The sequence below is a fragment of the Urocampus carinirostris genome, chromosome 9 (assembly GCF_059441175.1).
Source record: "Urocampus carinirostris isolate Australia breed hairy pipefish chromosome 9, RoL_Ucar_1.0, whole genome shotgun sequence".
In the NCBI taxonomy this organism is placed as follows: domain Eukaryota; kingdom Metazoa; phylum Chordata; class Actinopteri; order Syngnathiformes; family Syngnathidae; genus Urocampus; species Urocampus carinirostris.
Window position 1 is genome coordinate 26970904 of NC_142357.1, and position 15842 is coordinate 26986745.

General features: G+C 39.8%; 1 protein-coding gene across 1 annotated transcript in view; it reads left to right on the forward strand.

Moving 5' to 3' along the window:
- The window catches only part of atp10b (ATPase phospholipid transporting 10B), a 42529-nt gene extending 29625 nt beyond the window's left edge, over positions 1-12904 (forward strand). Inside the window, exons 15-22 of the mRNA XM_088343390.1 lie at positions 2316-2583; positions 3873-3949; positions 4091-4216; positions 4307-4507; positions 6878-6958; positions 7029-7133; positions 7217-7389; positions 10100-12904. Of these exons, the coding sequence (XP_088199516.1) occupies positions 2316-2583; positions 3873-3949; positions 4091-4216; positions 4307-4507; positions 6878-6958; positions 7029-7133; positions 7217-7389; positions 10100-10331 (1263 nt within the window). The 3' untranslated portion in view covers positions 10332-12904. The remainder of the gene's footprint in view (positions 1-2315; positions 2584-3872; positions 3950-4090; positions 4217-4306; positions 4508-6877; positions 6959-7028; positions 7134-7216; positions 7390-10099) is intronic.
- The last annotated feature ends 2938 nt before the right edge of the window (positions 12905-15842 follow it).

Below are 15842 nucleotides of genomic sequence, written 5' to 3' on the forward strand. Positions count from 1 at the left end.
AACAGTAAAACAACAAAAACACAGATTTTGTAAGAATTCAAAAAAACATTCAAAACAATCAAATTTCAACTCTGTTAAGCCAGCATAAGCAACAAATAGGGCCTTGGGTGAGGTATGCTATGTTATGTTGGACTAACTGAAAAGTGTACTGTGACGTTCATTTGTATATTTTGATACTAAATAACACATAGTGAGTTGTTTTGGAAGGTACAGTTATGGTGTTTTGTTAATTGATTCTTGAAAAGTACCAATTAATGGCAATGTTATTTTGTATTTATATGTTAAAAGGGATCTCACGTGATTTAATGAGACTTGCTCAATAAATGATCCTTAATGTCAACAAGTAAATGGTGTCGTGTGACACTGACATTTATCATCTATTTTGCAGATGAAGTAAAACAACAACAAAAAAAACAAAAATATATAAAACAAATGTGTAACACCCGCTGGAGCAAGCCCATCCATCTGGGTCCTGTTACACTATTTTTCATTGCACTGTTGTTATGATGCACACAAGCGCTTTCAAAGCACTACTTTGCAAAGCCGGAGTGACTAATCAGGAAAAATGAAGGATTTCCCATGGAGTCGGCTCATGTCAAGGTGGTGTTTGGGCTGGCTGGATGAGAAAAATAATTTTATCACATATCTGTTAATTGCACGATTCAACCTTAAGTTTGTTTGGCCCACTACCCCTCTTCTGTAGCGGTAAAATTAACACATAACGGCATGAATAATATGAGTCAAGTATGATGGAAAGAAAGGCAGAAAGGTGCTTGGTGGGGCAAAAAAAAAGCCAGGAAAAGAAAAATAACAGTGTTAAAAGAATGACTTATTATTTATTTCACTCATCTTGCACTTTTTGCCTGTGTGTCCCCGGATGTGTGTTGTGCTAGGTGTTTATAGAATTTAGAAGTTAGGTAGCTCTTTTCACTCAAATAAACTAGCAGTCTCTTTTTCGAGAAGCATCTCTTTTGGCCCTGCTTCCAAAAGCCTCTTTTGATTTTTTTTGTGTTGCTTTTATCTATATATTAAGAAGTATTATATAAGATTATGCATAAAATTATTTTTGGGGGACAAATAAAGCTGAAAAAAAGAAACCACAGAAAAAAAAGATAATATAAAGACAACAAGGTAAGAAAAGAGAAGTAAAATGCTAGAAGAATCAAAAAAGAAATACAAGGAAAATGAGTAAAAGGAAAGAAAAAGCAGGAAAAAAATAAGAAAAAGAGAAAAACAATGCTAAATAAAGAAGAAAAAAGCTTGGAAAAAATAAAAGAAGAAAAGAGAAAAAAAATTAAAATAAGAAAAAAACAGGTACTCTCACAATATAATCTCCTCACAGATACCTACCGTGTCATTGAGCTGGCATATACGTTCCTGTTGAGCCTGTCCTGTGCTCAGGTTGCATGTAAGCACAGCTTCTTTGCTATAAAATGTGTAAAAACTAAGCTGAGAAGCTCACTGTCCTGGGAACCTTTGGAATCTTGATATAATTTTTCTTTGCATTAAAATAGTAAAGTGTTTCCCATTAAATCATCAACATACTTGAATTTCTTCCCAATAAAAATGCATCATAAGATTTCGCTGCTGTTTTATTCATTGAAATTCCTCCTCTGTAGCTGAGAGGGCCGGCTTTGGGTGTAAAAATCCTGGGCTAAAAATGTGGCCCACTCCGGCCCTGCTTGTCAAGACCAGAACAGGAGAGGACCCAAATGCGTAACATTTATCAACATTTATCGATATAAAGATGAAAAACAAGCGCCAGCGATCCGGTGCTCGCTGGGCGATTGAAGCAGGCCGTTCACGGGATCGGGGCGTGTTCGGAACGTGGAAGTGAATCTTCCGGAGCGGGAGATCGCAGCGTCGTCAAACGGGAAAAAACGGGTCCTTAGCCGGGACGGGAGATCAGAACAGGGTCAGGGTCAAAAAACGGGTTGTTAGTCGTAGCTGAGGACAAATGGGGAAATCAGGAACAGACAAGTGGGAAACGGGTGACAAAACGCGACCGGCGGGAGTCAGAGTCAAAATGCTTGCTTTGTGTAAGCATAGGTTCGCTGACAGACTGACAAAGGGAGAGAGAAAGCACTGAGCTTAAATAGGAGGGGGAACCAATCAGGCAACCAGCAGCAGCTGGCGCCAAACGAGCGGGCACAGGGTGCTACCGTTTTACCTATATATGGAAATCCTGACATATCTTTCCCTTTAAGTCTTTATTACGTGTTTATCCTGTAGTGTCATGTCTTATCTCGTTGTAACCAATGTTCACTACTTTGTAATCAATTAAATTATTTTATTTCTATTTTTTTTTAATGTAGCTGATTTGTACTTCCATCCTGGACTGCACCCTGGAGGAAGTGAAGAGGTATGAAAACGACCCGTGCAACGTGGACACGACCCCGGACATCTCCCTGGTGATCGACGGGCGCACCTTGGCCATGCTAATTTCGGGGGATCTGCAAAGTCGCTTTGTCGAGCTAGCAAAGCGCTGCCGCTCCGTCCTGTGCTGCCGGGTCACGCCCTTGCAGAAGAGCGGTGTCGTGAAGCTCATCAGGGAAAAGCTCCGAGTGATGACGCTCGCTGTCGGTCAGTTGGACAGATCGTCTTTACACTTGTTTGGCCATAAAGAATAGTTTCCTGCGAGTTTATGTCGGCATCCATTTCATAACTGACACAGCTGTCCTTTCTCAGGTGGACAAACAACAGGATTTGCCGTGTAATTGTTCTGAGGTTGCTTGTCCTCAAAGACCGATTTATTGATTCCTGCAGGGCTATGAGCGCAAATGAACAGCCAAAATCATTAACCAGGAGGGACTTAATTTTCCTAAAATAGCTTTTTGTCTATCCCCATGTTTTCTCTACTACTTTACAAGGAACTTGTAAAATGAATAATTATCATCATTATCCTCCTTATAATCATTCCTAACAATACACATTGTGCCTTTACCAGTATGTCGTCCCTTTACTTTTCCAAAAATGCGAACATTATTATTTCCTCTCCAATTAGCATACCTGTCAACCTGTACGTTTTTGCCGTACAAAGTACGTTTATTATGCATTTTAAGACGTGTACGACGTACAAGAAAATCTGTACGGAAAAATGCAAATTTATCAATTATGGGTACCATCCTGTAAACACCGACTATCACGAAACGGCAAATCAATCATGTCAAACAAGTTCGCCGCGGAAGCCTTTATCTAGGTATCGTTTTTTTTTCCGTTGCAAACAAGGTGAGCGGTTTGATGTAGTGAAAGGAAGTCCGTCTCTTTTTAGAGAACCGGCTTTTTCTGCTCAACTCATTAAAGAGAGCCGGCTCTCAAGCGGCTCACTTGATGCATTATATTACGAATTATTAGGTTGTATTAAAAAGTTAAGAAAAAAAGGAAGTTTAAAAGGAGAAAATGAAAAAAGACAGGTTTGTGGTTATCCCTTAAATCAGTATATTACCAACAATAATTTAATACAGAAAATGAATTAATAATTTGAATGAGAACATTTATTTTTCTACTTAATTATATTTGCATGTGTTTTTTCCTTCGACAGTGAACGTCCAAGCTACTTAATTTTTGATTTTTTTTTTATAATAAACCTCATTCATGTCGAGCAACTCAGGATCTCACAACAAATTTTACTTAACAATATACAGGATATAACGAAACACATGTACAATATAACATGTTAAACTACATAAATAAACACGTTTGAAAAAAAAATATGGTGTAAGATCATTTTGTATTTTGTAAGGGAAAATACGACAGTTTGTAAGGGCATGGAGCCATGGAGGTTGACAGGTATGAATTAGGGCAAGGGTGGGTAGAGTATTTCGAAATTCTGTCACTCTTCCATAACTGAAAACATGCAACTGTGATCACAGGTGACGGTGCTAATGATGTTAACATGATTCAAGCAGCCGACATTGGGGTCGGGATTTCTGGTCAAGAGGGGATGCAGGTTAGAAGTCCGGACTTTATCAAGTTGACCGAGTACTGTGCTATTATGTGACATAATTAATATTTAGAATGGTCTTACTCTCCTGATCTAATACTTTGATTAAAAGATTCTAAAATGCTGATTCTGCTTTCTGTTTTGCAGGCAGTCATGGCGAGTGACTTTGCATTATCCCGCTTTAAACATCTTAAAAAACTCCTACTGGTTCATGGACATTGGTGCTACAGTCGCTTGGCCAATATGATCATTTACTTCTTCTATAAGAATTTGGTGGGTCCAGAACGGAAAATCTTGGTTTAGTTTCACTTACAGTATCTCTGTCGGTCACCTAACCAAATTTTGCATTGCTGATTTCACTAGGCCAACGTGAATCTTCTTTTCTGGTATCAGTTCTATTGTGGCTTTACAGCGACCGCCATGTTGGATTACTGGCTGTTGATTTTCTTCAACCTATTCTTCACCTCCGCACCCCCAATCATGTACGGCGTTATGGACAAAGACGTTTCCGCAGAGGTTCTGCTCGGCGTTCCTGAACTTTATAGAACCGGACAAGGTGCTGGGGTCAGTTAAACACAATTATAATAATTAGTATCATATTTTCTGTACTCTAATATAAAGTGCACCGGATTATAAGTCTCTCCCACAAAAAATAGTCTTTTGTCGTATACCTTCCATATAGAAATCGCACTGGATATTAAGACGCATAGCATTAAAACACATATTTAACATTAACTGTTGCATGTTTTATGCACTGACTGTATATATTAGTCAATGGTAATTGATAATAGTTCATGGAGGCGAGAACACCAAAACCTAAGCACTAGACAATAGTGGTACAGGTGACATATGAAAAGGCAGAAATGAATGTGAGAGAATGGATGGAACAGAAAGTATATATATTAACGCAAAACAATACAATGAGAGAAGCAACTCTGTGGTGTATCTGACTTTGTGTTCGTTGAGATAATTCAGGACACTAAGAGTAGAAATTGTGTAATAATGGGATAACATTTGATGCATTATGTTGTCTGTATCACTGATGCTCTAGTGCAGTGGTGGCGAACAAGTTTGACACAAAGAGCCTAATTTTTTAACTGTGAGAGTCAAAGAGCCACACCACGCACTGACCTGCCATGACAGACAGACACACACAAACACACACAATTAAAAACACATTATTTCCCATAACACACTCCTCTCCTTACAATACAACAAGTATTGTTCTTGTGTTGATTTCAAGGAAAGTGTCCACACTCAATAAAAACACAAAAAAAAATAAACATGAAACAAGGCAAAGAGCCACAGTATATGGAAAATATGATGAGGCAGAGTCGCATTCTAATTGTCCAAGAGCCGCATGTGGCTCTAAAGCCACGTGTTCGCCACCCCTGCTCTAGTGCAACCCAAAGTATATATATTTGTTTTTCAAAAAGGCTTGATGATATAAAATGACATGGTGTTTGAATATAGATATTTACAGCATATATATATATATATATATATATATATATATATATATATATATATATATATATATATATATATATATATATATATATATATATATATATATATATATATATATATATACAGTAATCCCTCGGTTATCGCGGTTAATGGGGAACAAGACCACCCGCGAAAACTGTGTAGTAGCGGCGCCCCTTCAAAAATGCTTAAAAACATATACAGGTATACAGTATACCCCCTGTATACAGTACACCATATAGAATACGGGTAGAGAGAGAGATTGAAATTCATGTTATAACAAAAAAAAAACCCTGTCAAATATGTTGTATCTACACGCAATAGGACTGCGGCGAAACCACTATGAACCATTCAGTATGATTGTATTAACCGCTCTCAACCACATGCAGCAATCGCAGTTTATTTCGCTTGTTAACACTACCGGTTACATATCGAAAATAAAAACAGTGAAAATGTGATATTTGATGATTGTTTGTGAAGCGTTTTGGGAGACAACAGTTTAAAAAATGGTCTGTGATCATTTTAATGAAAGTGAAACAGCTACCTTCTGACAATAACAACATACTTTAGCTAGCGGCATCGAACGGCTTTTACAACAAATACACGAAACCACACACAATTAGCCGTGTTTAGGTAGTACAAACAACCGCTCGCTTTTGGTATAATAAATTCAAACTTGAGATGAAATGGGACAGAAAAGAATATACTTACGTCGCGTCGCCAAGTTCCTCCATGATAAACTGAGCGCCACATAAGAAGTGGGTGAGGTGGGAGGAGTTAAAGCAGGGGGGGTGAGAGAAGCGGTAACTCACCATGACTAAGCATTGTGTCAAGGCCTCCCCCTCCCCTTCACAATAAGAGTGTCAACACCGTGTCCTCAGTTGACATAAGCTCACGCTCAATGGCGTCAAGTCAATAAATGCTTTTATTGAGAAGGTAAGGTATATTTTTTAGACCCGCGAAGCTCTGAACCCGCAAAAGTGGAACCGCGAACTAGCGAGGTTCCAATGTATATATAAAACCATATCATTTTACATTACATAATCAAAAAAAAGCACCAGGGAGCCACAAGGGAGCGCCAAAGAGCCGCATGTTGCTCCAGAGCGGCCTGTTGCTGATCCCAGGTCTAGGGGTTATGTTTTGATGCTCTCACCACCGTGACCGGGGATCGATTCCCACTGCATACAATGTTTTGCGATTTTGGTCAGCTATGTATTTTGAATGATCAATCATTGCACAAATATGGTTCTATAACGTAAAACCTCTTATAGAAAAGCAGATGAATAAAGACTGAATCCATTACCAATTTTATTCACCACTATTTTGCAGTAAATAAAGCCAAATTACTGACCAAATTAAGGCTTTTAGTATGGAAAACACAGTATATCTCGCATTTAAATACAAACAACCTTGATTTCTCTGTAATTATGTGCATCGTCAATTTAGGAATATCGTTTTTCCACCTTCTGGGTTTCCATGCTTGATGCCTTCTACCAGAGCCTCGTTTGCTTCTTCATCCCATACCTGGTAGGAAAACACTCGGCTGTAGAGTCAAACACAAGTCTACAATTGAAGGACATATTTTTGTTTTCTGCAGGTGTACAAGGATTTGGACGTTGATGTTTTCACATTCGGAATGCCCTTGAATGCAGTTTCTTTAATTACAATCCTGCTCCACTTGTCGATAGAGATCAAAGCCTGGGTGAGCGAGACACTGCGAGCCTCTTTCAATGTTTCATACAAAATCTTGAACCTCAGTTCATTGTTTTTGGGTGTGTTTTGCAGACTGTTGTTCATTGGATTATTATGCTGGGCAGTGTTGCCGTGTCCTTGATCCTGACTCTGTTGTACACTTCCTGTGTTACCTGTAACTCATACTGGACACTCCAGAAGCAACTGACAGACCCTATTTTCTACCTTATTCTCATCATTACTACAGTTGTGGCACTACTACCCAGGTACCATTGCAGGGGAAATTTCCTTATTCTTAAAATGCAATTGATGGTAAGGGGACGTTGTGTAATATTTAGAACCTCCTATTGGGGAAAAAAAAATCATCATTCATTAAAAAAAAAATATTGGTTTAAATAATGAGAACAAAATAAGAAACTATCACATAAATATGCATTAATTTTAAATGGTCAAGAAATGTGTATTTATTGTAAATAACAGGAGGCTCACTTAGAGGAAGGTGACATGATTGTCCGCTATCTTGCTGCTAAGGTTGCCCCCCCCCCCCCAAAACGACTATCCTTGTAAATGGCTGGGCAAAAAAAATGAGAAAAATGGTGCGGTTTGGTCACTTTAAATCTCTGTAGTTTGTCTTCCTTCTTGTGCCTTGTAGCACTCCTTTTTGGTTGTGCTATGCAATAAAGCGACATCTAGAGGTCAAATATTTCACAGTGTGCCTTTAGGATTAATACTAAATATGTGGTTTTGCTTATCTTACCTTCAAGGCACATCAGTTACTTCAGAATATAAAAACTTAAAAAAGAGAGCGATGTGACAAATTACCACATATTTCGAGTATTTTCTATTAGGAGTGACCAAATTATGGTTTGGGGGCCACTATCCCCCATTTTATGGTTGATGGCCTATACCTGTCCGGTATGGTTCCTGTTTTTTTTTTTTCCAATTTAATATCAGTTTCCAGGTTTGTTCCAGTCTAGTTTGTCCTGTTTAATTTCGATACCCTGTTTTGATATCAATCCTCTCTGTCCTGTTGTTTAATATTTGTTTCCAGTTTCGTTCCCATTTGGTTCGTCCTGTTAAATTTCGATATCCTGTTTTGATATCAATCCTGTCTGTCCCATCTGTCCGATAATTGCTTGGGCAATTGGTATCAATCGTGTCGGCCTCTGGCTTCCTATCATTCCACGCCAGACTGCTGCCTAACGTGCATGACTCCCCATTCCCTGTAAATTTAAAGGCTTGTGTGAGAAACGGTATGCATTTGGGTCCTGATCCAGTTCCCGTTCATGACAATATGTTAATGTCGAGGTCAGTTTCCACTTTATTAATTATCTTTCTATTGTTTGTAAAAACAGATTTTGTAGCAGTTAAACACAAATATAATTATACATAAAGAATAGCTACTTCCCTCATTCAGTGGTTCTTAACCATTTTAATGATGCACCCCCAATTAATTATTTTTCCGACAAAATCCTAAATCAGGTTAGGAATTAAAAAAGTAAACATGTTATTTTTGAAAAACGTAGTCCTGTTTCTTTCTTAGTACTATTAGATGTCATCATTTCAAGGGACACTGATATTTGACCACCTCTCGTGATTACAAGCTGGTAATAACATAGTAAAAACCTATTCACGGATCCCTTAAATGCCAAGGTCGTTGGGGCACCACTTCCTATGGTGTGTCTTGGGCAATTACACCCTGGCCACGCCCACCCCTCTCCAGGCCATTTTTGGGGTAGAGGTCTCCTCCCAAACATGAAACAAATAGTACTGGTTTCCATGGTTAACAGTAGCAGGAGTGGCCTCCTGGTCTGTCTCAGATACAGCACCATCATTTTCTGGTCGCCGTTGTTTATCGGTGAAAAGTGTCACTCTGTTCTTCATAGATGAGCCGAACCTCAGCAATGACGGGCGCCTGCGCTTGTGTGACAATACTGATACTATTTAAGTAATCACTGGGGAAAAACGATTTCGTTTTGAAATGTTGAGTATTACATTGTACAACATGCATTGCATCGTTTATAACATGTTAGTTTAGAAATGCAGGTGAAACTTATAGCGCTTTGTGCTAATCGGTAACAAAAGAGTAGCTTTCTATCAGGACCAGACCGGAAACGGGACCCAATTGTGTAACGTTTACCACAAGTTTTATTGAAAGAAAGAGGAAGGGCTGCGCCCGCGGTCCGGTGTTAGCTGGACGCGGGAGTCAAGTCGCTCTCGGACTCGGATTGGAATCCAAACACGGAAGTGGATCTTTCGTAGCGAGTGATGGCAGTGTCAGGGACAGAAAAACGTGTCGTAGGCCAGGACGGGAGAGTAGATGTAGTCGGGATCGAAAATAGGTCGTAAGCCGGGACAGGAGAGCAGACGTGGTCGGGAACAAAACAGGGCGTAGATGGAGACAAACGGGCGCAAAAACGGTACAGGCGGGAGTCAGGTTCGAAAAAGGCTTTCCTTGTATACACAGAGGTTCGCAGACGGACTGACAACAGGGGATTGACAGGACTGGGTTTAAATAAGGAGAGGGAGCCAATCAGAGCCCGCAGCGGTTGGCGCCAAAAGAGCGGGCACACATCGATAATCATGACAACCTAAGCTTAAGAAAGTTTAGCATCCTCTGGTAGAGTGCAACCTAAAACTAGTGCTACAAAGCAAAGGAAGATTACAAACAACGACTAGTGAGACTAGGCCTAATGGACTGATTTTGGTAGATATTTCAAATTTTCTGTATGTGGCCCTCCGATTAAAAAGTTTTGACATCCCTGCAATGTCATTATGTAAACTAATTTTGGATTTGTGAAACTTTATCATGGTGCAAAAATGACAAAGTAAAAAAAAAAAAACAGAAGCAACTGCTTCTAGTCGTCCCGCCGCCCTTTCAAAGTGGGGATATTTAGAAGGAATGCCCTGATTTACATCAAAGTGCCGCATGTTTTTCGCTGGCCTACTTTCTCACCAGCGCACTTTCTCCCCCAGGTACACGTATCATGTGATGAAGAACTCGATCGCCCCCTCCCCGATTGTGCAAGCCCGGCATCTGGACCGCCTGGATGCGCCCACAAAGGATGCCTGGATCAAAGAGTGGAGGGGCTACCGGGGTGGAGGGGAGGTCAAGCGCTCCAAGCTTTCCCCTCCATCCTCTCCCAGCACTACAAGCCCCCCTGACTTTTTAGGGAACGAAATCACACTAGGGTCATTTAGTACATGAAAAAAGGAGCACAACAGTACTTTAATAGAATTAGAATGATAATTTATTGTGATTGTGTATTACACCCGGAAGTACTTTGAGCATGGACCACTTTTATCAGGGAGAAAAAGACTTGAAGACTTGACACATGAATTATAACTCTTTATTGTTTTACTAGTTAATTTGGAAAGCCAGAATTAACCCATTCAGGGGTGGGCAAACTACTGCCTGGGGGCAACGTGCGGCCCACAGAGCTTTTAATCCGTCCCTTCAAAACAAAAATAGTAACAATAAAACATGTATTTCAGTGATCAGAAACATTCTTCATTGCGCGGACCGGTTAATGGTCTGACTAAATTCTCGCAGCCCAATAATAATAATATTATTAATATTAACAATAGGGCAGCACGGCGGCACAGTTCTAAGGTCTTGGGAACCTCCTGTGTGGGTTCAAATCCACTACCGGACATACTGTGCGGAGTTTGTATGTTCTCCCCGTGCTTGCGTGGGTTTCCTCCTGGCACTCCGGTTTCCTCCCACATTCCAAAGACATGCATTTCAGGTGGATTGGCGGGTCCAAATTGTCCCTAGGTGTGAATGAGCGAGCGGGTTGTCAAGTCACACACATTTATTATTATTATTATTTATTTATATAGCCCTTAATCACAAAGATGTCTCAAAGGACTGCACAGGATTACAATTACAAAATTACACAATTACCTGATCTTAAACCAGCATGCAGGCAAGGAACAACTCAAAAACCGCAGTGTGAGGAAAAAAAGAGAAACCTTGAGAAAGGACCTCACATGCGGTAATCCCCCTTCCAGGATTGACCAGGGTGAATTACCATTAGCATTACTGTACACAGAATAGTAAACACTAAGTAAGATGTTGAAGATGTCCGGAAAGAGCATGACACCAACGACGCCGCCAGCCTGTAAACTAGTCCAGAAAGTCTATGTCTGTCCCTGTGTGCCCTGCGATTGGCTGGCAACCAGTTCAGGGTGTCCCCTGCCCACTGCCCAATGATTGCTGGGATGGGCTCCAGCACCCCCGCGACCCTACTGAGGATAAGCGATGCAGCTAATGAGATGAGATGAGATATTAACAATAATAACAATAATAAGCCCACATTCACTGTGTAATCACAAGACCAGTAACTAGATGAGATGAAAAAAGACATTCAATTTTATCTTATCATAGCACTACTTCTACCCACGGTACCTTGTTGTACAACGATATTTTGGATGAACTATTCCCCATAATGCTCCATTACATTATTGTACAATGTACCACCATGCGTAAAAAAATGAAAAAAAAATGAAAATGATCTGCATTTATATCCCGTTTTTAAAGTCAATGACTTCCCAAAGCGCTTTACAATGTGCTCCACATTTCCCAATAGCGGCCTTGCAGCCATGTAAGGCGCTAACCTGCTTTTTGGGGGTATTAGGGGTTCAGTGTCTTACCCAAGGACACTTCGACATGTAACACGGACGAGCCGGGATTCGAACTGGGATCCCTTGATCCTAAGACGAGCGCTCTACCTCGAGCTACTGCCGCCCCTCAACTACTGTGATGATGTGATGAAATTTTATCCCATTACCTTCATTTTAATAATCCTAGTGGCCTAGGGGTTTTAATTCATCGCTCTGACCACCTCAATCTGGGTTTGATTCCCGTTGCATCCAATGCTGACCAAAAGAGGTCAGCAATATTTGTTGACTGACCAATCATTGCTCAATTACGGTGAAATATTGCGGTAATACATAGTATAAAGTGTGTCCTAACTCAGAGGTTTGTTATCAGATACGAAAAAAGCATGTACAGTATACACGAATAAATACAATATGATAACAAAATAAGGCATTTTCTTCCTATCTGTGCATCCCAGTACCAAATGAAAATATTTATCGAATTAATTGCAAAAAAAACCCACACTTTTGTGCTAGTCCTATTGCATTTTAAGTTATTCAAAGCAAATGTAGTGCCTTAAAAAGGGACCTGGTTTACTTTACTTTCTCAATGTTTCAAAACCAATTCCATAAAATGGTCTATTTATAAACAAATCCATGATGAAATCCAACATGTAAATGATGTCTGCATGTATATTTATATGTAAATACTTATGAAAACAATGGGATAAGCCTACATTATCCTTTTTCCTCATTTATTGCCAAGGTATCGGATTACAGACTCTGGTTTATGGCTGGATAAAAAAATTCCAGTCAATAATGATTTTCCTCTTTGCCCAGCCCCTCAGCTGATTTTTTGTAACCCAGTGCGTCCCACAAATTAAAGACTTCGCCCACCCCTACATTAGCTGGTTAAATTCCGGGTGGGAGTTCAGAGTAAACCATAGTAGATGTGAAGAAATGATTTTTGTATTTAAATGAGAAATTAAGTCAGTACTGCCTCACGGTTTGTATAAGAAAATTAGAAGATTGTGATAAAGATTTTTATTTTCTGTGATGCAATTAAAAATAAAAAGATAAACAACACGTCATATGTTCTGGATTAGTTACAAATCAACGGAAATTTTGCAAGTCGTGCTCTTGTATTGCTGATTATTGCGAAATATCAACTATCTTAAAATAGTCAAATATTAAACGTAAGTTTACTATACTGCAAGTCATCATTAGCAATATGGAAAAAAAGGCTTGCACTATATCAGCTGAGTCTTAATGAATGCAAAATATACGACATTTTAGCTTTTTAATTTCAGTAGAAAAATAACTTTTATCACAATATTCTTATTGTCGGAGACAATCCTGTGTATCAGGGGTGTCCACACAACAGCTTTGAGGTCAATTGCTGCCCACTATCCATTTTTCAGATAAAAACAGAGGGTCTGATTTGTAAATACCCAAAATTATTTCAGTAAGAATTACCTTAGAATTACTTCGATTGCCACTGTTAAAACTTCTACTATTGTATTAAAGTGCATTTTTAAAAAACGTTTCTATTCATTTAACATAACACGAACTTCACTGAAAATAAGGAGAGAAGACATAAATGGATTTTAAACTTGTCAGAAGAACAGGAGAGGGCCTAACCCTCAGGAACTCCAACCTGTTCTTAAAGGTCCTCCCCTGAGACATTACTTTTTATAAACTCTCATTGGTTATAAAAGCAGCAGCACGGTGTCGCAGTGGTTAGCTCGTGTGCGGCACAGTTCTGAGGTCATGAGATCGAACCTCCTGTGTGGAGTTTGCATCTTGTCCCCGTGCTTGAGTGTGTTTCCTCCGGGCACTCCGGTTTTCTCCCACATTCCAAAAACAAGCATGTTAGGTTAATTGGCCGGTCCAAGTTGTCCCTAGGTGTGAATGAGCGAGTAAGGTGTTCATCTCTGTGTGCCCTGCGACTGGCTGGCAACCAGTTCAGGGTCTACAAATTCCAAGAATTCATGGAATTTTGTAAATATGTCTTAAATTTGGGCTGATTGTATGATGGCTGCATCTTGCTGGAAACCCTCCTCCTCCTTTACCAGCTCAGTAGCCTAGATGGTAGGGCGCCCGCTCTGAGACTGGGAGGTCGCTGGTTCAAGACTCGGCCAAGACTTGACTTACAACATTGGTACTCGTTGCCTCCCTGCTCGGCGCTCAGCATTAAGGGTTGGAATTGGGAGGTTTGGTCACCTAATGACTAAAAATGGCTGCGCCCTGTTTGGCTGCGGCTGCATCGGCTCGCTACAGTTTAACTGTACGGGTCAGGTGTATCGACATTTTGTTCTGTGTGCAGAGAATGACAATAAAAGTAAATTCTATTCTATTCTTCTTCTATTCTTCTCGTCTGTGAACTCTGAACTGTGACGGTGACACGAAGAGGATGCTGGGAGCACGCATACACACTGTTTGCCAGGCATATGAAGCGATACCCAGTTTGGTTTACGTTTTGGGAAACTAGGAGCAGTGAATAGCATCGCATCTTGTACTGTCTTTTTGACTTTGTAACTTGAGGCAATCTTTGTAAGAAAAGGCAATATTTCCCCGTTCAGGTACTTCGAAACCTGAAACTTTGGTATGTGGAGAAATTCGTAAGTAGAGGTAGCACTGTATTATTATTACTATTATAAATTATAATTCCTTGTGCTAGTAGCACTCGTTTTTGTTTGCACTACACAATGCAGTGACATCTAGTGTTCAAATAATATCTACAGTCCCTTTAGAGTAGTTTAGTTTTTCCATTTTTGTTTCAAACAAGAATTCTTTGACATGTGGCTTTTATTTAAAAAATATATATATATGGACATCCCTGGCCTATATGATGGACTTTTACTCTGGTTTGTCCTCCACAGTGCAGGATTTTTCGGTTTACATGATTTTGCATCCTTTTGAAAATACAGACATTACTGAGAGTGTTTTCACATTTTTCAGATGCACTACATTTAAAAAAGTGTTAGATTCCCAATCACACTGAGAGTCTTATGGAAAGTCAATGCTTTTGCTGAAACCACTTGTAAAATTGGCTTGATTAATCATTGGTGCTCTTTATTACTGTAGCAGCGCTGGCAGTGCCAGTTATATAAGGCACTTTGCAGATTAAGCACTGCTGCACTCTAGTGTTGGATAGACAACACTACATAAAGGTCAAAGGGACACAGAGGAAAGGAAACATTCTTATGTTCGAAATTTGAATACAGTTTGTGCAGTATATATATATATACATACATATATATATATATATATATATATATATAGGCATACATTTATGTATAGGCATACATTTATATATAGGCATGCACTTATATATAGGCATGGCGTCACAGCGGCTGAGTGGTAAGCACGTTCGCGGCACAGTTCTGAGGTCATGCGATAAAATCCAGCTATCCTGTGCGGAGTTTGCACATTCTCCCCGTTCTTGCGCGGGTTTCCTCTGGGGACTCCGGCTTCCTCCCACATTCCAGAAACAAGGATGTCAGGTTAATTGGCCGGCCCAAATTGTCCCTACGTGTGAATGAGCGAGTGAATGGTTGTGTGTCTCTGTGTGCCCTGCGACTGGCTGGCAACCAGTTCAGGGTGTCCCCTGCCCACTGCCCGAAGATAGCCGAGATGGGCTCCAGCACCCCTGTGACCCTACTGAGGATAAGCGGTGCAGATAATGGATGGATGTATGTTCTATCCAACCTGTGTATATGCTGTTTCGATCGTCAAATGTTGTTTTTGAAAAACACAAATTTTAGCTCACACGACACAGAAATACAAAATTCAGATGTATATAATTTTTCTTTCTGTTGTTTTATTATGTCTTGTTTTATGTTGGTGGTCATCGCTTGTTTTCATACATACCAAAGTGGATGGCTTTTGCGCAAAATTAGTAACAAAAACATACCTGTAAACCTGTACGTTTTTGCCGTACAAAGTAGGTTTATTATGCATTTTAAGACGTGTACGACGTACAAGAAAATCTGTACGAAAAATCGCAAATTTGTCAATTATGGGTACCATCCGGTATACACTGACTATCATGAAATGGCAAATCAGTCAAGTCAAACGAGTTCGCCGCAGTAGCCTCTATCTCGGTATGGTTTTT